Source organism: Eptatretus burgeri, chromosome 2 (genome assembly GCF_056783735.1).
Source record: "Eptatretus burgeri isolate ZD-2024b chromosome 2, Ebu_testis_v1, whole genome shotgun sequence".
Lineage (NCBI taxonomy): Eukaryota > Metazoa > Chordata > Myxini > Myxiniformes > Myxinidae > Eptatretus > Eptatretus burgeri.
Window position 1 is genome coordinate 39,544,943 of NC_140962.1, and position 24,445 is coordinate 39,569,387.

General features: G+C 53.6%; 1 protein-coding gene across 1 annotated transcript in view; it reads right to left on the reverse strand.

Annotated features, from left to right (window-relative positions):
- LOC147031866 (uncharacterized) overlaps positions 1-24,445 on the reverse strand; it is a 111,382-nt gene that overhangs the window by 38,443 nt on the left and 48,494 nt on the right. Inside the window, exons 4-6 of the mRNA XM_085850145.1 lie at positions 21,613-21,688; positions 21,249-21,458; positions 1,878-2,331 (exon numbers count right to left, since the gene is read on the reverse strand). Of these exons, the coding sequence (XP_085706271.1) occupies positions 1,878-2,331; positions 21,249-21,458; positions 21,613-21,688 (740 nt within the window). The remainder of the gene's footprint in view (positions 1-1,877; positions 2,332-21,248; positions 21,459-21,612; positions 21,689-24,445) is intronic.

A 24,445-nucleotide genomic window follows, 5' to 3' on the forward strand; every position in this document is an offset into this window, starting at 1 on the left:
CAACTCGCTAAGAGAGCGTCGACGTGCTGAGAGAGCACCAGCAATTCCCCCCATACCGAGCATCCGCACTGAGAGAGTGCCGGCAACCCCGTCCGTTCCGTGATGCCTGCTGTGCGGCGCGAGCCTGCGCATCCGGGTGGAGAACGCCGGAGAGAACTCACCGGCCGAGCCGGGTGCCCGAGGACAGGCGCGGCCACGCCAGGCCGTGGAGGAGTCGACGTCGCGACCTGCCCACCGTCGCGCCACGAGGGCACGGGTAAGGCCCTTCGGTCTCGTGGTCCTGACCGTTCATCCAGACTCCACGTCCTATTCGGTCCACGGACCTGCCTGCCACCCTTGTCTTTCGGGGTGGCTTTTCTTTGCTTTTTTGTAAAAATGCATGTGGTGGCGCCGTCGAGTAAAGTAGACTTGTTTAAGTGACTGTGTGTGCGAATAAAACCCTTTATTCGGTGGTAATTCTTTTATCTGCTTGCTTTGACTGTACATACGTGCATGATTCATTTTGTTGGCTGTATATACGTGTGGTTTTGAATAAATGTGCCTGTTGAACTGCTTCCCGTTCGTTGCGTCCATTTCCCTTTTGAAAGTGCCATCTTGCATCATGGAAGAAATTGGTAGAGGGGTGTGAGCACCCGGTAAACAGAATCACATCCGTCGAGGTCGGCGATAACACCGCTCGGTTATCACTGTAGCACGGAACGGACCGCTTAAGCGATTCGTGTCCTAGGCCGACCTGCGGCGAGGTACGATCGCCTGGTCGACTACTCGCGCAGGTACTTAGGTTGGTCGAATTTGGCGAGCAACCCTATCCTGCGCGGGTGGGCAACTGGCACGATCGTGGTGAGGTTAAACCCCCACCCCTGACTGGCTCCTGGCAGTAGTTCCAGGAGGGTCACGACTGAATTGTCCGTCCGGTGGGCGACGCGGTTGCGATTGGAGTTACGCAATCGCTCGCACGCCAGGCGGGCCAGAATTCGTAACAATAGTATGCATAGTTCTTCATCAAAGCTGGCGGCCGGCTGCTTACGTAAACCTACTGAGCAGGACATTGCTGGGTGTTTTAGCTCAAATTTCAAGATAAAATTAAAATAGGGATAGATTGCACCTTTTGTATGTTTGGAAAAACAAAAAGTCGTTAAATAACTGCAAACAAGATCTGTGCTTTTTCATGCAAAACTTTTTGGCAATCAATGAAACAAATCCTTCAACAATAAGAAAATGAAAACAGGACTTCAGCACTTTGCTGATATGTGTGCTCATAATGAACGGTCCCTGGTTGGACGACTTCAACCGATTAGACCACAAAGCGCAACTCAGAACCCATTTCACTCAGCAAAGATGCCTATTTTTCAACATTCAACAGACAGCGAATTATACAAAATGTGGAAAACCGTCAAAGGAATATTTTTTTTAAATGGACCATCTCAACATATCTGCCCCATTTCACATTTCCGACAATACCACCAATAAACACATACTCATTCTTTTAAAATTGGCTTGCAGGATGGCCGAAAGGTACGGACACCTCCTCTAAGCTGTCGAGCCTGGGTTTGAATCTCAACCCAGCTATAAACAGTCATCCCGGTGTTTCACAGGGAGGTGATTCATCAATGTGTGTGCCATCCCTCGGAATGACGCTAAACGGGCGTCCCATCTGCTGGCATTAGTTGGTGGACGTAAAAGATCCCACGGTGTCCTTCGTGAAAAGTAAGCGAGTATTTGCCAGCAGCATGGCCAAATTCCAAATTCCTGCCCAAACTGGCAAGGGGGCACTGCATCAGCAATGATGCAAACTAGCAGCCGCAGGCTGCACACAAAATTATGATTCTTTCATAATATAAAATACTGAATCCTTTTTATGGAAAAACCGTGCATACCAGGTTCTGTGTTCACCCTCTCTTCCTGAAGATCAAGTCTGATGCTATCAGATCTGACCCCAAACATTCCACCATTTTCCAGTTGCACACCATCAGCTCCATCATAATTGGGTGAAACATCCAGGAAGTTCAACTTCTGTGCACAGCTGGACAGCTCCCGGCTTACAAGGTTTAACATGGAGCACAGGACTGATACCAATGGCGAACTCGCAGGACGGATGTGCCGTGGTTCACAGTGGGATTCCACAAAGCTCCGCAGCTCCGCATACATAACGAAAGGCAACCTCTGCTTGGCCATCACAAATAGCTCGGCTTTAACTGGGGCTGGATCAATGCAGGCCCGAAATGCTTCTTGGCTTTCAATCCCCAATTTTTTCACCACAGCATGAGCCGTTTCTGTTCTTAGACCTTGAGCCTGCAGCCAGGCTGAGAATGCCTCTGTTTCAACCATGACCTGCCAAAGGACACAGAGCATGCACATTTATCATTTTTAGAAGACAATGCAATGTTGTGCATACAATATACCATCTCACAAAGGAAACAAACAGAGTCCAGCAGGCAGTGGGTTTGAAGGGGTAAGGTGGGAATAGTGGGACTTATTTGATCTTTGTATGCAGCCATCTTCATTTGATATGCGGCCATTCAAGGGGTGGTATACTTTGTGATGGCACAAACAATGCCCTACCTGCAATACACCAACCACACAATTTGAAGTTGGGTCAAGAATCACACAGCTGGACTAAACAGCTCAAAGGTAAGTACGCTACTTTGCACTCTCCTGTAGTGGTTTTGTTCCTCTGTTAACAAAACAGTGCACATTAACAACTTTTCCTACATTTAAAGTTAAGGCTTGTTCATTCATCAGACCAAAGAGAGAGGATTACTTAAACTCCATTAGATTTCTTGCCTTCCCGCAACCTTCAATGACTCCAATGTTCAAGAATTTTACTCCAAAGCAAGTGTACATATTGTTACATGGAAGGGGGGAATCCATCGCTACATTGCGTTAAGAATAGCATGGAATGTATGACCATATATCTTAGATTATATTTTTGTAACAGGGGAAATTGTCAGAGGAAGTCGTATTGTAAAATGTGTACAGAGGCAGTGAGTGCTAACTTACGCACACACACACACACACACACACACACACACACACACACACACACACACACACACACACACACACACACACACACACACACACACACACACACACACACACACACACACACACACACACACACACACGGGGGTGGGGGAAGGGGGGGGGGTCGGGTCAGGGGTCAGGTGCGAGGAGACCACGAGAGGGGAAGCCACCTCGGGTTCCCACCAGACTCTCCGGAATCACAGGCCGTCACACACGAATGACTTCGTGACGCGGCGGGTTGCTAATCGACCGTGAACGCCAATAACTCAACCACGTGACCTAGGGTCCTCCATCTACTGGATACCGGTTACCTAATGGTCACGTGATTTAACTACCGGGGGGACACGCCCTCTGTATGCCATGTTCAAACCGGATCACCTTACCAGATCAGATGCAGCCAAGCGCAACTGACAAGGACGTCCCGGCTAGGAAACAGATTGTTGGTGGATAACGTCCCGGCTGGGCTAGGATACAAACCATGCCGTACCAATGAAGGAAAAGACGAAAATGAGCTGGGAACATTTCTATGCAAAGCATTTATTTACAATCAGGTGAGGAAAGGTATGTGGAACAGTGAATGGGGTTTATTATTATGTACAGCAGGGATAGCAAGGAATTTGTGGGGTGCGACAAAAGGCAAGCAATTTACAAAAGCAGACACAAAGCAGACTTATCCCGTTAGAACTTCAACAATCTTAGCTTATGCTATGGCGCCATCACATTTATATATACACACACACGCACACACACACACACAAACCCGAGGAAGATTAGATAGCCAGAAGGAAGGAGAGCAGATGAGGACGAACAGCCTTGCAATACCTGGCGTTGTCGGCCGACCACGCAACCCAGTACGCTTTGGGGGACGCTCTGCTTGAGCGATCCCACCATAAGAGTCGGCACGTTATCTCCTGCTTAATCACTTTGCTGAGGCTCGTGGAAACGTGTGCTCCTCACTGGTCCCAGAAGAACGTCTGTCACACACCAACCCCGAGTGCAGATGCAGCGACAGGCAGACAACGAGGATAGAGAGAGAAGAGGAGAGGAGAGGAGAGGAGAGGAGAAGAGAGAGAGAGAGAGACGGCTTCGCGTTCCACCTTTTATAAGCCCTGGGAGAAGGGTGTGGCGACGACCCGAAGCGACACGCCGTCACCCGAATCGTGCTCCCCTATTGGGTCCTGGCCCCACCCTGCTCGGCTCCTCGGGCTGGAAGCGGTCTCATTCACACACACAGCGCAACACAGCCCACAGCCTTGCACCAAACTCCCGGGTCGTGTTCTGGCGACTGGACGAGGGTCGCGTCGGTCCTACATGCCCACTCGGGGCATCCCTGGAAAGACACGGTTGGCATTAACGAACCTTGCCCGTTCCTGTGCCACGTGGTCCGAGTGGCCTGGGCCGTGCAGCACACTCCTGTTTGGTGGCAAATTGCATCGACGCGGATATGTGTGGAGGCTCGGGGTGATTTTCCTGTGTGCGGGAGATGTTAGTAGTCGAAGTGGTGAGCGAATGTTGAGCACGGTGAGATGCCGTTGTAAATCGGCACGCAGATTCGAATGAAAGGGCGCGCTGTGCACGTCCTGTAGTGTTGGTGGTGAGTCTCTCATCGGGCTGCCTGGGTGCGGTGCTTGCTTCAATTTGCATCATGGATAAAAGGAAAGGGTTGAAATAGAAATCAGGATTGAAAAGAAGATAGAGATATAATTATTAGACCAAGCTATAGACCCACGCAACGCACTTCGTCCCGTCAACCCATTAGGCATGAGGAGAAGGCCTGACTGCACAAAGACAAACAAAATAACTGCCTGGGTATCACTGTATGTTGGGTACCATTGCCTAAGAGGCATGCGGTTTTGCAGAACCACAACACTATATATACACATTAAAAAAAAACAAAACAACAACACACACACACACACACACACACACACACACACACACACACACACACACACACACACACACACACACACACACACACACACACACACACACACACACACACACACACACACACACACACACACACACACACACATTTTAGAATCTGGTCTGATGAATGCAACCACACATCCAGGTTCCTCAGACAGTTATCTATCTATAATTCCAGCAATCTCTGTGTGTGTCTGTCTGTCTGTCTGTCTGTGTATGCAACCGCCGTTTCTCGACGACTGCTGGTCCGATCTGATTGAAACTTGCCAGTAATATTGCCGGGGACCCACGGATGTGCCTTTTCGAGGTTTGATATAAATCGGACGAGCGGTTCCCAAGTTATGGCCATTTATCTGTTGACCAATGACAAGACACGGTGCTATGACATCACGAATGACGTCACAATTATTTATTTATTTATTTTCCACGACTGACGTCACTTCTTCTTCATTTGGTATGACGTCAGAATCGACGCCGGGGACCTGAGTATGTGTCTTTTCAAGGTTTGATATTAATCGGACAAGCAGTTCCCAAGTTCTGGCCATTTATGTGTCAACCAATGACAAGACACGGTGCTATGACATCACGAATGACATCACAATTCTTCTTCTTTTGGTATGACGTCACAATCGACGCTGGGGACCTGAGTATGTGCCTTTTCAAGGTTTGATATTAATAGGACAAGCGGTTCCCAAGTTACGGCCATTTATCTGTCAACCAATGACAAGACACGGTGCTATGACATCACGAATGACATCACAAATAATGTTTTTTTTTTTTGCACGATTGACGTCACAATTCTTCTTCTTCTTCGTTTGGTATGATGTCACAATCGATGCTGGGGACCTGAGTATGTGCCTTTTCAAGGTTTGATATCGTTCTTCATCCGTTTCAGCTGTTTCCCAAGGTTTGAAAGCTGTTTCTTCCCAAGGTTTGAATAATTTGTTCAAATTATTAATTAATCCCAAGGTTTGAATTTTCCCAAGGGAAAGAGCTGTTTCCCAAGGGTTTGAAAGCTGTTTTTTCCCCAAGGTTTGAATTAATTGTTGTGCTTGGTAGAGATTTGTGAATACATTTACAGAGAGCGAGAGAGAGGGGGGGGCGAGAGGGGGCGAGATAGGGGGAGAGAGGGGAGGGAGAGGGGGGCAAGAGAGAGGGGGTGTCACAATTCAAGAGAGGGGAGACAGAGAGGGGGCGAGAGAGGGGCGAGAGAGGGGGCAGAGAGGGGCAGAGAGGGGGCAGAGAGGGGGCAGAGAGGGGGCAGAGAGGGGGCAGAGAGGGGGCAGAGAGGGGGCAGAGAGGGGGCAGAGAGGGGGCAGAGAGGGGGCAGAGAGGGGGCAGAGAGGGGGCAGAGAGGGGCAGAGAGGGGGCAGAGAGGGGGCAGAGAGGGGGCGAGAGAGGGGCGAGAGAGGGGGCGAGAGAGGGGGCGAGAGAGGGGCGGAGAGGGGGCGAGAGGGGGCGGAGAGGGGCAGAGAGGGGGCAGAGAGGGGCAGAGAGGGGGCAGAGAGGGGGCAGAGAGGGGGCAGAGAGGGGGCAGAGAGGGGGCAGAGAGGGGCAGAGAGGGGGCAGAGAGGGGGCAGAGAGGGGGCAGAGAGGGGGCAGAGAGGGGCAGAGAGGGGGCAGAGAGGGGGCAGAGAGGGGGCAGAGAGGGGGCGAGAGAGGGGGCGAGAGAGGGGCGAGAGGGGGCGAGAGAGGGGGCGAGAGGGGGCGAGAGAGGGGGCAGAGAGGGGCAGAGAGGGGGCAGAGAGGGGGCAGAGAGGGGGCAGAGAGGGGGCAGAGAGGGGGCAGAGAGGGGCAGAGAGGGGGCAGAGAGGGGGCAGAGAGGGGGCAGAGAGGGGCGAGAGAGGGCGAGAGAGGGCAGAGAGGGGGCGAGAGAGGGCAGAGAGGGGGCGAGAGAGGGCAGAGAGGGGCGAGAGAGGGCAGAGAGGGGGCGAGAGAGGGCAGAGAGGGGGCGAGAGAGGGCAGAGAGGGGGCGAGAGAGGGCAGAGAGGGGGCGAGAGAGGGCAGAGAGGGGCGAGAGAGGGCAGAGAGGGGGCGAGAGAGGGCAGAGAGGGGGCGAGAGAGGGCAGAGAGGGGGCGAGAGAGGGCAGAGAGGGGGCGAGAGAGGGCAGAGAGGGGGCGAGAGAGGGGAGAGAGAGGGCAGAGAGGGCGAGAGAGAGGCAGAGAGGGGGCGAGAGAGGGCGAGAGAGGGCAGAGAGGGGGCGAGAGAGGGCAGAGGGGGGGCGAGAGAGGGCAGAGAGGGGGCGAGAGAGGGCAGAGAGGGGGCGAGAGAGGGCAGAGAGGGGGCGAGAGAGGGCAGAGAGGGGCGAGAGAGGGCAGAGAGGGGGCGAGAGAGGGCAGAGAGGGGGCGAGAGAGGGCAGAGAGGGGGCGAGAGAGGGCAGAGAGGGCGAGAGAGGGCAGAGAGAGGGCGAGAGAGAGGCAGAGAGGGGGCGAGAGAGGGCAGAGAGGGGGCGAGAGAGGGCAGAGAGGGGGCGAGAGAGGGCAGAGAGAGGGCGAGAGAGAGAGAGAGAGGGGCGAGAGAGGGCAGAGAGGGGCGAGAGAGGGCAGAGAGGGGGCGAGAGAGGGCAGAGAGAGGGCAGAGAGGGCGAGAGAGGGCAGAGAGGGGGCGAGAGAGGGCAGAGAGGGGCGAGAGAGGGCAGAGAGGGGGCGAGAGAGAGAGAGAGGGGCGAGAGAGGGCAGAGAGGGGGCGAGAGAGGGCAGAGAGAGGGCGAGAGAGAGGCAGAGAGAGAGAGAGAGAGAGACAGAGAGGGGGCGAGAGAGGGCAGAGAGGGGGCGAGAGAGACAGACAGAGAGGGGCGAGAGAGACAGACAGAGAGGGGCGAGAGAGACAGACAGAGAGGGGGCGAGAGAGACAGAGGGCAGAGAGGGGGCAGAGAGGGGGCGAGAGAGGGCAGAGAGGGGCGAGAGAGACAGACAGAGAGGGGCGAGAGACAGACAGAGAGAGGGGCGAGAGAGACAGACAGAGAGAGGCGAGAGAGAGAGACAGAGAGGGGCGAGAGAGACAGACAGAGAGGGGGCGAGAGAGACAGACAGAGAGGGGCGAGAGAGACAGACAGAGAGGGGCGAGAGAGACAGACAGAGAGGGGGCGAGAGAGACAGACAGAGAGAGGGGCGAGAGAGAGACAGAGAGGGGGCGAGAGAGACAGACAGAGAGGGGCGAGAGAGACAGACAGAGAGGGGCGAGAGAGACAGACAGAGAGAGGGGCGAGAGAGAGACAGAGAGAGGGGCGAGAGAGACAGACAGAGAGGGGGCGAGAGAGACAGACAGAGAGGGGCGAGAGAGACAGACAGAGAGAGCGAGAGAGAGACAGAGAGGGGGCGAGAGAGACAGACAGAGAGGGGCGAGAGACAGACAGAGAGGGGGCGAGAGAGACAGACAGAGAGAGGGCGAGAGAGACAGACAGAGAGGGGGCGAGAGAGACAGACAGAGAGGGGCGAGAGAGACAGACAGAGAGGGGGCGAGAGAGACAGACAGAGAGGGCGAGAGAGACAGACAGAGAGGGGCGAGAGAGACAGACAGAGAGGGGCGAGAGAGACAGACAGAGAGGGGCGAGAGAGACAGACAGAGAGGGGGCGAGAGAGACAGACAGAGAGGGGCGAGAGAGACAGACAGAGAGAGCGAGAGAGACAGAGAGAGGGGCGAGAGAGACAGACAGAGAGGGGCGAGAGAGACAGACAGAGAGGGGCGAGAGAGACAGACAGAGAGGGGGCGAGAGAGACAGACAGAGAGGGGGCGAGAGAGACAGACAGAGAGGGGCGAGAGAGACAGACAGAGAGGGGCGAGAGAGACAGACAGAGAGGGGGCGAGAGAGACAGACAGAGAGGGGGCGAGAGAGACAGACAGAGAGGGGGCGAGAGAGACAGACAGAGAGGGGGCGAGAGAGACAGACAGAGAGGGGGCGAGAGAGACAGACAGAGAGGGCGAGAGAGACAGACAGAGAGGGGCGAGAGAGACAGACAGAGAGGGCGAGAGAGACAGACAGAGAGGGGCGAGAGAGACAGACAGAGAGGGGCGAGAGAGACAGACAGAGAGGGGGCGAGAGAGACAGACAGAGAGGGGCGAGAGAGACAGACAGAGAGGGGCGAGAGAGACAGACAGAGAGAGGGGCGAGAGAGACAGACAGAGAGGGGCGAGAGAGACAGACAGAGAGGGGCGAGAGAGACAGACAGAGAGGGGGCGAGAGAGACAGACAGAGAGGGGCGAGAGAGACAGACAGAGAGGGGGCGAGAGAGACAGACAGAGAGGGGCGAGAGAGACAGACAGAGAGGGGGCGAGAGAGACAGACAGAGAGGGGCGAGAGAGACAGACAGAGAGGGGCGAGAGAGACAGACAGAGAGGGGGCGAGAGAGACAGACAGAGAGGGGGCGAGAGAGACAGACAGAGAGGGGCGAGAGAGACAGACAGAGAGGGGCGAGAGAGACAGACAGAGAGGGGCGAGAGAGACAGACAGAGAGGGGGCGAGAGAGACAGACAGAGAGGGGGCGAGAGAGACAGACAGAGAGGGGGCGAGAGAGACAGACAGAGAGGGGCGAGAGAGACAGACAGAGAGGGGGCGAGAGAGACAGACAGACAGAGAGGGGCGAGAGAGACAGACAGAGAGGGGGCGAGAGAGACAGACAGAGAGGGGCGAGAGAGACAGACAGAGAGGGGGCGAGAGAGACAGACAGAGAGAGGGGGCGAGAGAGACAGACAGAGAGGGGCGAGAGAGACAGACAGAGAGGGGCGAGAGAGACAGACAGAGAGGGGGCGAGAGAGACAGACAGAGAGAGAGGGGCGAGAGAGACAGACAGAGAGGGGGCGAGAGAGACAGACAGAGAGGGGGCGAGAGAGACAGACAGAGAGGGGGCGAGAGAGACAGACAGAGAGGGGCGAGAGAGACAGACAGAGAGGGGCGAGAGAGACAGACAGAGAGGGGCGAGAGAGACAGACAGAGAGGGGGCGAGAGAGACAGACAGAGAGGGGGCGAGAGAGACAGACAGAGAGGGGGCGAGAGAGACAGACAGAGAGGGGGCGAGAGAGACAGACAGAGAGGGGGCGAGAGAGACAGACAGAGAGGGGCGAGAGAGACAGACAGAGAGGGGGCGAGAGAGACAGACAGAGAGGGGGCGAGAGAGACAGACAGAGAGGGGGCGAGAGAGACAGACAGAGAGGGGGCGAGAGAGACAGACAGAGAGGGGCGAGAGAGACAGACAGAGAGGGGGCGAGAGAGACAGACAGAGAGGGGGCGAGAGAGACAGACAGAGAGGGGGCGAGAGAGACAGACAGAGAGGGGCGAGAGAGACAGACAGAGAGGGGGCGAGAGAGACAGACAGAGAGGGGCGAGAGAGACAGACAGAGAGGGGCGAGAGAGACAGACAGAGAGGGGGCGAGAGAGACAGACAGAGAGGGGGCGAGAGAGACAGACAGAGAGGGGGCGAGAGAGACAGACAGAGAGGGGGCGAGAGAGACAGACAGAGAGAGGGGCGAGAGAGACAGACAGAGAGGGGGCGAGAGAGACAGACAGAGAGGGGCGAGAGAGACAGACAGAGAGGGGGCGAGAGAGACAGACAGAGAGGGGGCGAGAGAGACAGACAGAGAGGGGCGAGAGAGACAGACAGAGAGGGGGCGAGAGAGACAGACAGAGAGGGGCGAGAGAGACAGACAGAGAGGGGCGAGAGAGACAGACAGAGAGGGGGCGAGAGAGACAGACAGAGAGGGGGCGAAAGAGACAGACAGAGAGGGGGCGAGAGAGACAGACAGAGAGGGGCGAGAGAGACAGACAGAGAGGGGGCGAGAGAGACAGACAGAGAGGGGGCGAGAGAGACAGACAGAGAGGGGGCGAGAGAGACAGACAGAGAGGGGCGAGAGAGACAGACAGAGAGGGGGCGAGAGAGACAGACAGAGAGGGGCGAGAGAGACAGACAGAGAGGGGGCGAGAGAGACAGACAGAGAGGGGCGAGAGAGACAGACAGAGAGGGGGCGAGAGAGACAGACAGAGAGGGGCGAGAGAGACAGACAGAGAGGGGCGAGAGAGACAGACAGAGAGGGGCGAGAGAGACAGACAGAGAGGGGCGAGAGAGACAGACAGAGAGGGGCGAGAGAGACAGACAGAGAGGGGGCGAGAGAGACAGACAGAGAGGGGGCGAGAGAGACAGACAGAGAGGGGCGAGAGAGACAGACAGAGAGGGGCGAGAGAGACAGACAGAGAGGGGGCGAGAGAGACAGACAGAGAGGGGGCGAGAGAGACAGACAGAGAGGGGCGAGAGAGACAGACAGAGAGGGGGCGAGAGAGACAGACAGAGGGGGACTGAGAGAGACACACAGAGAGGGGGCGAGAGAGACAGACAGAGAGGGGGCGAGAGAGACAGACAGAGAGGGGGCGAGAGAGACAGACAGAGAGGGGGCGAGAGAGACAGACAGAGAGGGGGCGAGAGAGACAGACAGAGAGGGGGCGAGAGAGACAGACAGAGAGGGGGCGAGAGAGACAGACAGAGAGGGGCGAGAGAGACAGACAGAGAGGGGGCGAGAGAGACAGACAGAGAGGGGCGAGAGAGACAGACAGAGAGGGGGCGAGAGAGACAGACAGAGAGGGGGCGAGAGAGACAGACAGAGAGGGGGCGAGAGAGACAGACAGAGAGGGGCGAGAGAGACAGACAGAGAGGGGCGAGAGAGACAGACAGAGAGGGGGCGAGAGAGACAGACAGAGAGGGGGCGAGAGAGACAGACAGAGAGGGGCGAGAGAGACAGACAGAGAGGGGGCGAGAGAGACAGACAGAGAGGGGGCGAGAGAGACAGACAGAGAGGGGCGAGAGAGACAGACAGAGAGGGGCGAGAGAGACAGACAGAGAGGGGCGAGAGAGACAGACAGAGAGGGGGCGAGAGAGACAGACAGAGAGGGGGCGAGAGAGACAGACAGAGAGGGGCGAGAGAGACAGACAGAGAGGGGGCGAGAGAGACAGACAGAGAGGGGGCGAGAGAGACAGACAGAGAGGGGCGAGAGAGACAGACAGAGAGGGGGCGAGAGAGACAGACAGAGAGGGGCGAGAGAGACAGACAGAGAGGGGGCGAGAGAGACAGACAGAGAGGGGGCGAGAGAGACAGACAGAGAGGGGGCGAGAGAGACAGACAGAGAGGGGCGAGAGAGACAGACAGAGAGGGGCGAGAGAGACAGACAGAGAGAGGGGCGAGAGAGACAGACAGAGAGGGGGCGAGAGAGACAGACAGAGAGGGGGCGAGAGAGACAGACAGAGAGGGGGCGAGAGAGACAGACAGAGAGGGGCGAGAGAGAGAGACAGACAGAGAGGGGCGAGAGAGACAGACAGAGAGGGGCGAGAGAGACAGACAGAGAGGGGGCGAGAGAGACAGACAGAGAGGGGGCGAGAGAGACAGACAGAGAGGGGCGAGAGAGACAGACAGAGAGGGGGCGAGAGAGACAGACAGAGAGGGGCGAGAGAGACAGACAGAGAGGGGCGAGAGAGACAGACAGAGAGGGGGCGAGAGAGACAGACAGAGAGGGGGCGAGAGAGACAGACAGAGAGGGGGCGAGAGAGACAGACAGAGAGGGGCGAGAGAGACAGACAGAGAGGGGCGAGAGAGACAGACAGAGAGGGGCGAGAGAGACAGACAGAGAGGGGCGAGAGAGACAGACAGAGAGGGGCGAGAGAGACAGACAGAGAGGGGCGAGAGAGACAGACAGAGAGGGGCGAGAGAGACAGACAGAGAGGGGCGAGAGAGACAGAGAGGGGGCGAGAGAGACAGACAGAGAGAGGGCGAGAGAGACAGACAGAGAGGGGCGAGAGAGACAGACAGAGAGGGGCGAGAGAGACAGACAGAGAGAGGGGCGAGAGAGACAGACAGAGAGGGGCGAGAGAGACAGAGAGGGGGCGAGAGAGACAGAGAGGGGCGAGAGAGACAGAGAGAGGGGGGAGAGAGACAGAGAGGGGGGGAGAGAGACAGAGAGGGGGGAGAGAGACAGAGAGGGGGGGAGAGAGACAGAGAGGGGGGAGAGAGACAGAGAGGGGGGAGAGAGACAGACAGAGAGGGCGAGAGAGACAGACAGAGAGGGGCGAGAGAGACAGAGAGGGGGCGAGAGAGACAGAGAGGGGGCGAGAGAGACAGAGAGGGGGCGAGAGAGACAGAGAGGGGGCGAGAGAGACAGAGAGAGGGGCGAGAGAGACAGAGAGGGGCGAGAGAGACAGAGAGGGGGGGGAGAGAGACAGAGAGGGGGGGAGAGAGACAGAGAGGGGGGGAGAGAGACAGAGAGGGGGGAGAGAGACAGAGAGGGGGGAGAGAGACAGAGAGGGGGAGAGAGACAGAGAGGGGGCGAGAGAGACAGAGAGGGGGCGAGAGAGACAGAGAGGGGCGAGAGAGACAGAGAGGGGGCGAGAGAGACAGAGAGGGGGCAAGAGAGACAGAGAGGGGCGAGAGACAGAGAGAGGCGTCACAATTCAAGACAGGGGGAGAGAGGAGGGGGCGAGAGAGGGGACGGGAGAGGGGGTGAGAGTGGGGGCGAGAGAGGAGGGGGGAGACTAGGGGGGGAGATAGAGGGGGGCAAGAGAGAGGGGCGTCACAATTCTTCTTTGTTTGATATGAAGTCACAATTGACACTGGGGACCTGACTATGTTTCCCAGGTGTTTCCCAAGTTGTGGCCATTTATGATACGGTTGGTCCGATCTAATTGAAACAATGCCCCAATTCAGTCGTCGTTCACGAGAGTGAAGGAACGAAGCTGCACATACTGGCACGCACCTACGGGCCTGCACTAGTTTCCTTAAATGCATGTTCAGATTAGCCCCATCCCCATGTCTCATGGGATTTTAAATGTGATGCCTTGAGAAGGGTAAAGGATAGATCCCCTCTCTTATGGGAAGCTTTTTTCTTTACGACAGACACATTCACACTCATTTCTTTCACGAGCTCTGAAGCCCGCCCTCATTTTTCCTCAGCAGCATTCTTTCACGAGCTCTGACGCCCGCCTTTCTTGAGAGCGCACGGGTCGTCATGGTAACCGTGCCCCAGTGGGGTGGGTGAGCTTGGGGCAGACGGCACCCCGCGGAGAGGGCCCGCCCTAGTTTTTCCTCAGCAACATTCCTTCGCGAGCTCAGACACCCGCCTTTTTTTGAGAGCGCAGGGGTCGTCATGGTAACCGTACCCCAGTGGGGTGGGGGTGAGCTTGGGGCGGACAGCACCCGTAGAGACGCCCCAAAGATATAAAAAGACGTTCTTTGAGGAGAGACGTTAGGAGAGGAAAAGGCGAAAGAGGGACGTTCTGAAGAGAGAGACGTTCTGTGAGGAGATACGTTTTGACAGTGGGGAAAAAGCGAAAGCGATACGTTCTGAAGAGAATGAGATATGTTCTGAAGAAGAAAGAGATACGTTCTGAGATAATAAAAAAGCGTGAATGAAAGAGGTACGAGAGAGAAGCGAGCAAGAAGCGGGTGTAGGCGCGCAAAAGAGAAGGAAGCGTGCGTGTGGGTGTCTGGCCAGCGCCAACAGCGAGACAGTTCATCCTGCCCAGAGCTTCGGCAAGCGAGCGTGTGGACTGGCGTTCAAGGTTGCCCCGCGAGAGGCTGTATGACAAAGCTGGGTGCTGGTGAGTGACGTGACACGTACGCACACATTTCAGAACGTTTGTTGCTTCATGGACGACTTTCTGGTGAGCGAGATGATTTTCTCCCCCTCCACTCTCCCTGAATGATACGTTGGGTACCCTTGTCTGTGTTTAGCTGTAAGTCAACCCCATACAGCTTCTGCTCTTTGTCTCTTTCCTGGCATTTTGATTGATTTTGCTTGTAAATCCTTAATTTACCTCAGCAAATAAAAAGTTCTTCTAATTTATTTATTTTATTATTAATAAATTATTTGTCGATTTCCAACCTGTCCGTGTTTGTCCTTTCCTTCATTGTGCTTGCATTGTTCGAACCGAGATAGACTGGGGGGTAATTACCACAGATTTGACCAAAAAAATCATCGGCACGCACCAGCGGTTAAAACACTCGGCCGCCCTAATTAAAATCTAATCAGATAATATTGGTGCTTTGCCGAGGGCGTGCTCCCCGCTCAGGTAACCACGTGACCTCTAGTTAAAAGGAATAATTAGACGGCAGACACTGGAACTCGTGGTTGACTGGGTGGCGTTCATGGTTTTAAAACAACCCACCGCACCATAACGTTAATTGTGAGCAGTGGCTCCAGGTCCGGGTCAACCGGGGATTAATCCCCCTGAGTGACAAGCTGGTGTCTCGGTACCCGTGACCGCAACATTATTTATAAACACAAACCATTCAGTGAATATATAATTTCCATTCCCTCAATTTCACTGAGAAACCTCAGCAGTCTTAAGAGTTGGTGACTATTATGATGTCAAAGGACATTCTAAGCAAACTTCATAAATATTCCACACTTACCGAGAACAAATTCCCTTACAAACAGGACCTGGGACTCCTTCCTCAAGCTGCTGCTTTATTTTCATGAACGCGTGACTGTATGAGTGATGATTATTCAGAGATGGGGTTCAGAATGGGAGGGGATGAGGACTTGAAGAACAAAGGGTGGGGGGGGGTTATAGACCTGAGGTTGGATGGGGCTGATGGACTTGGGGATGGGGGGGGGAGGATTTCAGAACTTGAATAAGAAAGGGGGAGTAGGACAGGGAGTTGTGGGTGGGGAGGACAGGGCAGGGCAGGGAGTTGTGGGTGGGGAGGACAGGGCAGGGCAGGGAGTTGTGGATGGGGAGGACAGGGCAGGGCAGGGAGTTGTGGATGGGGAGGACAGCGCAGGGCAGGGAGTTGTGGGTGGGGAGGACAGCGCAGGGCAGGGAGTTGTGGATGGGGGGGACAGCGCAGGGCACGGAGTTGTGGGTGGGGAGGACAGAGAAGGGAAGGGAGTTGTGGGTGGGGAGGACAGCGCAGGGCAGGGAGTTGTGGGTGGGGAGGACAGCGCAGGGCAGGGAGTTGTGGGTGGGGAGGACAGCGCAGGGCAGGGAGTTGTGGGTGGGGAGGACAGCGCAGGGCAGGGAGGACAGCGCAGGGCAGGGAGGACAGCGCAGGGCAGGGAGTTGTGGGTGGGGAGGACAGCGCAGGGCAGGGAGTTGTGGGTGGGGAGGACAGGGCAGGGCAGGGAGTTGTGGGTGGGGAGGACAGCGCAGGGCAGGGAGTTGTGGGTGGGGAGGACAGCGCAGGGCAGGGAGTTGTTGGTGGGGAGGACAGGGCAGGGCAGGGAGTGGTGGGTGGGGAGGACAGGGCAGGGCAGGGAGTGGTGGGTGGGGAGGACAGGGCAGGGCAGGGAGTTGTGGGTGGGGAGGACAGGGCAGGGCAGGGAGTTGTGGGTAGGGAGGACAGGGCAGGATAGGGAGTTGTGGGTAGGGAGGACAGGGAGTTGTGGGTGGGGAGGACAGGGCAGGACAGGGAGTTGTGGGTGGGGAGGACAGGGCAGGACAGTGAGTCGTGGGTGGGGAGGACAGGGCAGGACAGTGAGTTGTGGGTGGGGAGGACAGGGCAGGACAGTGAGTTGTGGGTGGGGAGGACAGGGCAGGACAGTGAGTTGTGGGTGGGGAGGACAGGGCAGTACAGGGAGTTGTGGGTGGGGAGGACAGGGCAGGACAGGGAGTTGTGGGTGGGGAGGACAGGGCAGGACAGGGAGTTGTGGGTGGGGAGGAAAGGGCAGGACAGGGAGTTGTGGGTGGGGAGGAAAGGGCAGGACAGGGAGTTGTGGGTGGGGAGGAAAGGGCAGGACAGGGAGTTGTGGGTGGGGAGGACAGGGCAGGACAGGGAGTTGTGGGTGGGGACGACAGGGCAAGACAGGGAGTTGTGGGTGAGGAGTGGGTTTGAGAACTTGAAGTGATATTTTACATTGTGCAGAATTTCTGTGGGTCCCCAATGATGCTATCAAAGGACAAACTAATTCCCTAAATATTCCACACTCTATTGGAAATGCATTTCCTTCCAACAGCCTAGTGGAACAAGGTTATCTGCTCGTACTGCGTGTGTGTGTGTGTGTGTGTGTGTGTGTGTGTGTGTGTGTGTGTGTGTGTGTGTGTGTGTGTGTGTGTGTGTGTGTGTGTGTGTGTGTGTGTGTGTGTGTGTGTGTGTGTGTGTGCGTGCGTGCGTGCGTGCGTGCGTGCGTGCGTGCGTGCGTATCACACCATTTGAAAGCCTTTATCCCTGAGCAGGGGTCAGCTTGTTTGCGGACTCCAATCATCGTACCCTTTCTTGTGGCAATGTTTTTACGGGTGGATGCCCTTCCTGACGCCAACCCTTAAGTCGCCTTCGAACCTGCAGGGATAATTACCAGTATACTGGTGCTCATTTTGCCGACCTTCGGAAGGATGACAGGCTGAATCAACCCCCCTGATGCAAACTCAGTGGCCAGCGGGACTCTAACTCTGAACCCCAAGCCACTGCCTTTACCACACCAAGCATATGTGTATGTGTATATGTATATATGTATATGCACACATATACAATGTTACATTTGTGGATGTCGATGAAGGAATCCCATTGTGAAGATAGGATTGTATGGTATAGCATGGTCCATGAATGAGTAGGAGACATCTCGATGTAATTTTAGTCGGTAAAACTGTGAGCTGAAGATGTCATCACATGGAGGGTGGTGTTGTTCTAACTCGGTAGGGTTTAAGGCCAGTTTGTCCCAGTATGCAATTGCCCCCTGTGACCTTTTCCTACGTTTTTTTTTCACATTTACAAGGCCAGCCATAAAGAACCACATTTCACAACAACAACAATAACCAGCAGACAAAACCCCGCCTCCCAGAAAACGTTAATGGCAGGCCATGCCCCTGAAGCTGATGATTGGTTGGGGTGACATGACTGGGAGAATGTTTGAGAGAGAGGATGGAAAGTTGAAAGAGAACAGTAGGCCCTCTCGTCTCTTCTGGGCATGACGAAAGAGCTGCCAGATTCTCATTGAAGTGCTGGTGCAAATTTGTTCATGTGCTGAAATAAGGCGCTAGCCGTTGTCAGTTCAGCTGGGCCGAGAAGAAAGCCAAGACTGGGCTGTCGGTCGCTCTTGCTCGTCTCTTATCTGCCAGCCTCGGCAGTCGCCTTGTTGTATGATGGAGAAGGGAGAGAAGCGGAAATCACAAATCGACAGATTTCAATGGGAGGAAACTACAATAAACACCAAGGCGCGTGTATGGGTGTATCGACACGAACAAGCTGGAAGGGAAGACGAAGGGAACTTCACTAATACCAAGTCAGCTCTGCCTGTCATACACTTATTCTGGAGATTCCTAAATATTATAAGCAAAATTCAATTACCCCGAAGCCATATTGTTGTGGAAATGGCCCTGAGTATGTTATTAAATATAGGATTAGCCCAGATCCCCCATTAAATGCATGTTTAGCCAGGTTGTTCGGTAAATGGACGTTACATGCGTGTCGGGAGGTGTAAGAGGCTGTTTATTGTTCGTACAGTGGTGGTGGACCGAGAGGTTCTTCTTCTTCCTTCCTCTCTCCGGACAATAGTCTCCGCCCAGCGCTCTGAGGGGGAGTGGCCTAGAGAAGGAATTGAAACTGAAGGCAAAAAGTGCAGTTGGGCTTCGAGGCGAGCGAGCGCCGGAAAGGCAGAAGTGAAAATGCAGTCAGCCGAGAGACAAGAGTGAAACTGAGCGCGCCGAGTCTGCCACTTGGCAGTAAGAGAAACTGCCTGTGCGTCGAGTCTGCCATTTTGGCAGTGGGAGAGGCCACCTGCACGTCGAGTCGGGCGATCGACTTTGTGGAGGAGTGGTTTTGGCCGGCGGTGCCTCCTTGGCCACGGACCCAGCTTGCGGAGCCCAACACCTCGATTTGGCCCGGTATACTGGAACTTGTGAGTAACCAGCTGAAACCCACCATCGATTTGACGGTCTTGTGCCGTCGACATTATGCAGGATCAGAACGTGCTGAGGCTGTGTGTGCAAGCGGTGCCTTAAGAAGAAAGAGTTTGAGCGCCATTTTGCCATGCGACGTGTTTGAGCTTAGGTGCTCGAATCCGTGGACATCGGCTCGTCACGAGCCACATTCGGGCCTTTGACACTTTCCTCTCGTCCATGAAGCATCACCAAGTACTCTGTGTCTTGTCTGCATGCTGTCCGTGTCTTGTCTGCATGTTGTCTAAGGTTTATCTCGCGAGAGTTCCCTTCGAAACCCGTAGCTCCCGAGTTAAGAACAGGTAATAGATTAATTATAACATTGTCATGAATGCTTTTCTTGTGTCGTGTTCCCCGACGTGTCCCCAATAAATCTGGCTGATTCGTATGAAGTTGCCGCTTTGAATTAATTTGTGCCGCTTTGAGGAACGATCCGCTCGATTTGGATATAAAACCAAAATGGTTACAGACAGGCAGAATTCGGTCGGTCTTTGACAAAACCAGTCTGTAACCGGGGTCTATTTACCCAATTGGTAAGGTCCAGGGGTACGTTGGTATCGCGATTCGAGGCGCGTGACCCATGGCCTGTGCCGAAGCAGCCGGCGTTATAACCCCGGAGACGGCAGTGTTTGAGTGACGCCGAATATGTAACATTTGGCTGTCGAGAGTAGGGTGCGAAAACCCAAACCGTTTACGGACAGTGATTGACATCACTCGTCCGAATCCCGCCACCGCTGAATCCTAAACAATATATCTAACAAGACAAAAACCACCTTCCCAGTTAATACATCGATTCTCAACATGTGGTTCAGAAAATCCATCCTTTTAACATCTAGATCAGTGTTTCTCAAACTTTTTTGTCCCACGTCCCACTTTGATTTTCAAAAAAAAATTGTACGCCCCACCATGATTAGAGACACTACATATGTATTCAAAAGGCTTTATTAAAACTTTAGGGCAAATTTTATTCAATTGCTACTCACTTCAATGGGAGCCCTGCCCTTGACGCTGGCCGCAGATTTGTTTGATTCGAGGAACCAATTTTGTCAGTTTCAGCCTTAAATCGCCACGTTTCGTGATTTCCAGTCGATTTCTCTTAGCTTGCAGCAAATTGGTAACAACACCAAATGCACATTTGACTAAATAAGATGACAGAAAATTTATCAATACTTCCCTTGTCAAAGCAGTCGAGTTTGGGTATTTCTTTTCCCATCTCCTCAGACAGCCACATCATGGTTCCTTTGATCTTGAAAAGAGTTTTGAATCCTCATGCCCCACCAAAATATTGCCACGCTCCACCTTGAGAAACACCGATCTAGACCCTTCACGTGCTGGGAATCAATGAATGAAGTGTTTTTATAATTGGAGTGAGGTGATCAAATTCACGTAAACGAGGTTTAAACTATGAGCTTGGGAGCAAGTTCTGTGGAATCTGTGAACTCCACCACCATCGGTCGTCAGATTGTCATCACCCTGTGCGAAGGTCTCAAGGGAGGGGGGGAGAGAGGGGAGAGAGAGAGAGAGAGAGAGGGGGAGGGTAAAGGGAGGAGGAGGAGGGGAGGGGGGAGGGGGAAGAGAGAGGGAGAGGGGGAGGGGGAAGAGAGAGGGAGAGGGGGAGGGGGAAGGGAGAGGAAGAGGTGGAGGGGGGAAGAGAGAGGGAGAGGTGGAGGGGGAAGAGAGAGGGAGAGGTGGAGGGGGGAAGAGAGGGAGAGGTGGAGGGGGAAGAGAGAGGGAGAGGGGAGGGGGAAGAGAGAGGGAGAGGGGAGGGGGAAGAGAGAGGGAGAGGGGAGGGGGAAGAGAGAGGGAGAGGGGGAGGGGGGAAGAGAGGGAGAGGGGAGGGGGAAGAGAGAGGGAGAGGGGAGGGGGAAGAGAGAGGGAGAGGGGAGGGGGAAGAGAGAGGGAGAGGGGAGGGGGAAGAGAGAGGGAGAGGGGGAGGGGGAAGAGAGAGGGAGAGGGGAGGAGGGAAGAGAGAGGGAGAGGGGGAGGGGGAAGAGAGAGGGAGGGTAAAGGGAGGAGGGAGAGGGGAGGGGGAAGAGAAAGGAGGAGGGGAGGGGGAAGAGAGAGGGAGAGGGGAGGGGGAGAGGGGAGAGGGAGGGAGAGAGGGGAGAGGGAGAGGGAGGAAGAGAGGGAGGGGAGAGGGGAGAAGAGGGGAGAGGGAGGAGGGGAGAAGAGGGGAGAGGGAGGAGGGAGAGAGAGAGAGAGAGGGAGGGGAGATGCAGGGGGAGGGGGAGGGGGGAGGGGGGAGAGGGAGGAGGAGAGGCAGAGGAAGGGGAGGGGGGACGGGACATCACATCACCCGATGCAACTGAACACATAGTAAGTTATGGAAGCGACATCCAAAAAAAACAAACAAAAAAAAAAACAAACAAAAACAAACGAAGGCACCAAAATGATTTCCCCTCAGCTTCAAATGAAGAATTAGATGGACAAAGAAAAACACCTCAGGTAAAACGTGCAGGTAAACCAAGAAGGGATTCCATTTTAAAAATGCTGCTTCGTCGAGCCATCGGAACGGAAAACGAGCGCCTTGCCGGGAGTTCGTCTCTTTGTGAGGAGATCGCAAAACGCGATCGAACCATGAGCCGTGAATATTAACAAAAAAAATCTTCCCAAACGAAGGGATCAAGAGCCACGTACAGTACGCAACTCGCTACTGTAATTAACCAGCACATCGCGCAACACCGACCTGAGGCCTTTTATAATGGCGAGAACAAATCTTACCGACGAATCCGACGATCCCTCCGAACGAACGGGTCCCGCTCCGCTCCGCTCCTCTCAAGCACGTCCAAACTGGGCCTCCTCACTAAACGTGCCCTTTCACCTTTTACACCATCAATGACTTTCCCTGGAAGAGGAAGTGTGCACGATTCTCCAGACGCACTTCAAATTCACTCAAACGTTGATACAATCTTAAAAACATTTCGCTTCGCCGTAGACTTTCGTTTTGATTGAGAAGCAGTTGTAAAAATAAAATAACGTTTTTCATAATACATGTCGGTGTTGGGAGTGCAATATTTAATTAAAATAAATTTCCTGAGGGGACACGGCCACAACAACGTTGTGGAACCGATTATCACGGTGTACGGGTGTAGTTGCCACGACCGTATTTATATAATTAGTGTACGTTGCAATTGCAAGACCTCTTTTTGTATCGCGTAGAGTCCCGTTCCGGTCGAGTTGTGACGTAACCGCGCGGAGTGATATGCCTGAGAGAAACGTCATCGCAAGATTTTCCTCCAAACCTCAATCGAGTTAGCAGTCTTCTTTTTTTTTTTTTTCAACAAAAATCACGACGAATCTCACATTACAAACTTTAAAAACAAAAATTTAACCGCAGTATATCTATATCTTCTTTTGTCGGACAACGAACGCATTTAACGGTGACTGCGGAATTTGTGGTGTGTTGACGTAGTTATTTCGACGAGGCTGTGGTTCAACTTTTTCACACCGGAATACTCTATAATTTCCATTAAATGACAAAAGGATATTAAAATACAGAAATGTAATGCGTTCACAAATATAATTAATATATCCTGCGATGTGACAAACTCCAAGGACCGACAAATGTCTGTGATGTCAGGAATTTAAATATTGGGCGGGGCTTTTTGGCTTTGTTTGGGGCCTGATGGAATTGGACCAATCGGGTTTTTTCTGATTTTTTTTTTTTTTTACCTTTAAATGTATTTATTTTATTTGCCATTTACGTAATCGATTTTTTTTTTCGTCCATTCTCATATTTTAACGTGTTATCTTCGGTCGAACAAACAGCAGCATTTCACATGGGTGGGTATTTGTGTGTTTTGTATTTGAAGAGCGTTTTAGTTAAGTTGGTTTATATCACATGTTTGCGTGTTTCATCTCGACCTGGGGTGTGTGCCATGACCAATGAGCTGGTGAATCGCTTGCCAAGTGCTTTCAGGGTCCCCAGAATCAGAAATTCGTGTTTGGTTGAATGAATAAATATGGCTTCACTCAACAATTAATCGTCGGGTTTTTTTTTCTTGAATAAATATCCTGAAACGAAGATGTTAATCCCTTTATTTATTTATTTAGTGTCGTTGTACACTCGATTGGCCCCGCCCCCACCCCCCCCAAAAAAAAAACGGCGATATGATTACGTCATATATCACGTGATCCAACACGTCATCTCGAGAACACTTTTGCTGTGGGACTTGTTTTTTCGTGGTCTATACAACTCTCTAACTCTGAAAAAGTACTGAGAATGCCGGCTAGATGTATTGTTGCTGGTTGTAGCAACACTACCAAAGATGGTGGTAGTGTGGTGGTGGTCGTATGGCAATTTAGCTGCCGGGGTAGCTATCATTTCTTGAAGCGTGACTGTGTCGCTGATGCAGTGCCCCCTCTACCAGTACACACACTGGAACTGGTACTCGTTTTGCTGACCTCGGAAGGATGACGGGTTGAGTCAACCCCCTGGTGTATTAATTCAGCGGCCGACGGCCCGAGCCAGCCACCCGAGCTGCGAGGCCAACACTAGGCTTATCTCTCTATGATTCACTACTTTACCCATGCAACTATCGGGGATGCCTCGTCATGGGGGTTGTACCCCCCAATGCAAGTCGGGGGCCAAATCTTTCCCATCCTTACCTTCAGCCCGGATTCGTCAGGACAGCATGGTCATGGTCAGAGTGCTGATCGGTTCCCATCGACTGCCCCATTCCCTGTTGTCTCTCTGTCTATGTCTCTGTCTGTCTCTGTCTCTGTCTCTGTCTCTGTCTCTGTCTCTGTCTCTCTCTCTCTCTCTCTCTCTCTCTCTCTCTCTCTCTCTCTCTCTCTCTCTCTCTAATTCTCTCATGGCCCTGACTTCATGGGTACATCATCCTGGATATGGGGGATCTCTGGGTCACTCCTGGGAGTTGGATCGGCTGTCTCCAAGCCACGGGCTTGTTCGAGACCTTCCAGGGCTATAAAACAACAATAACAACAACACCAATAGCAACAACTACTACTTTACCAGTTGTTATTACGGAGCCTTTCTTCGACATTGTCCCAATTGTTGTGAACTCCAGATATTTGATGACCTCGGGTTCATACATGCATTGTATGACAACACTTTCTACATCATGATTTTGATTATCGTCATAATTCTTGATCAGAAAATTATTCATCAATTTCACTTTCTGACAGTTTGAAGTGAGTTATCCGGCCATTATTGTTTACATGCTGAGAGCATCGTTCTGGCGATTACGTCACACTAATGATGTAATGACCATGGTGGTTTTCTGGAATTTTTAGGGGTACTATCCGCTGGGTTGGCTTCTTAAAACTTTAACACCTCAAAAATTATTCGAATTAAAAACATCGTTCAGTTTTTTTTTTTAACTACTTAAAATCAATAACATCATGTGAAATTTTTCTGATTCTGTGAACCTTTTAAAGCACTCGAGCAAGCACTTCATTCAAAAGCATTGATGAGGAACGGCTGGCTTGGAAAGCGTTTGCAAGCTGCTTGGTAACTGAACACACCATGGATTGTGTTTGCATTTAAATTTTATTTGATTGTTTTGAAGTCATGGATACTCTGAGAACCTCATGCCATCCCAGTATGTACGAATGGCACTGTTATTGTTTCCATTGTTTTGAGTTGGTTCTGTTTGTATAAAAATGGAAAAAATA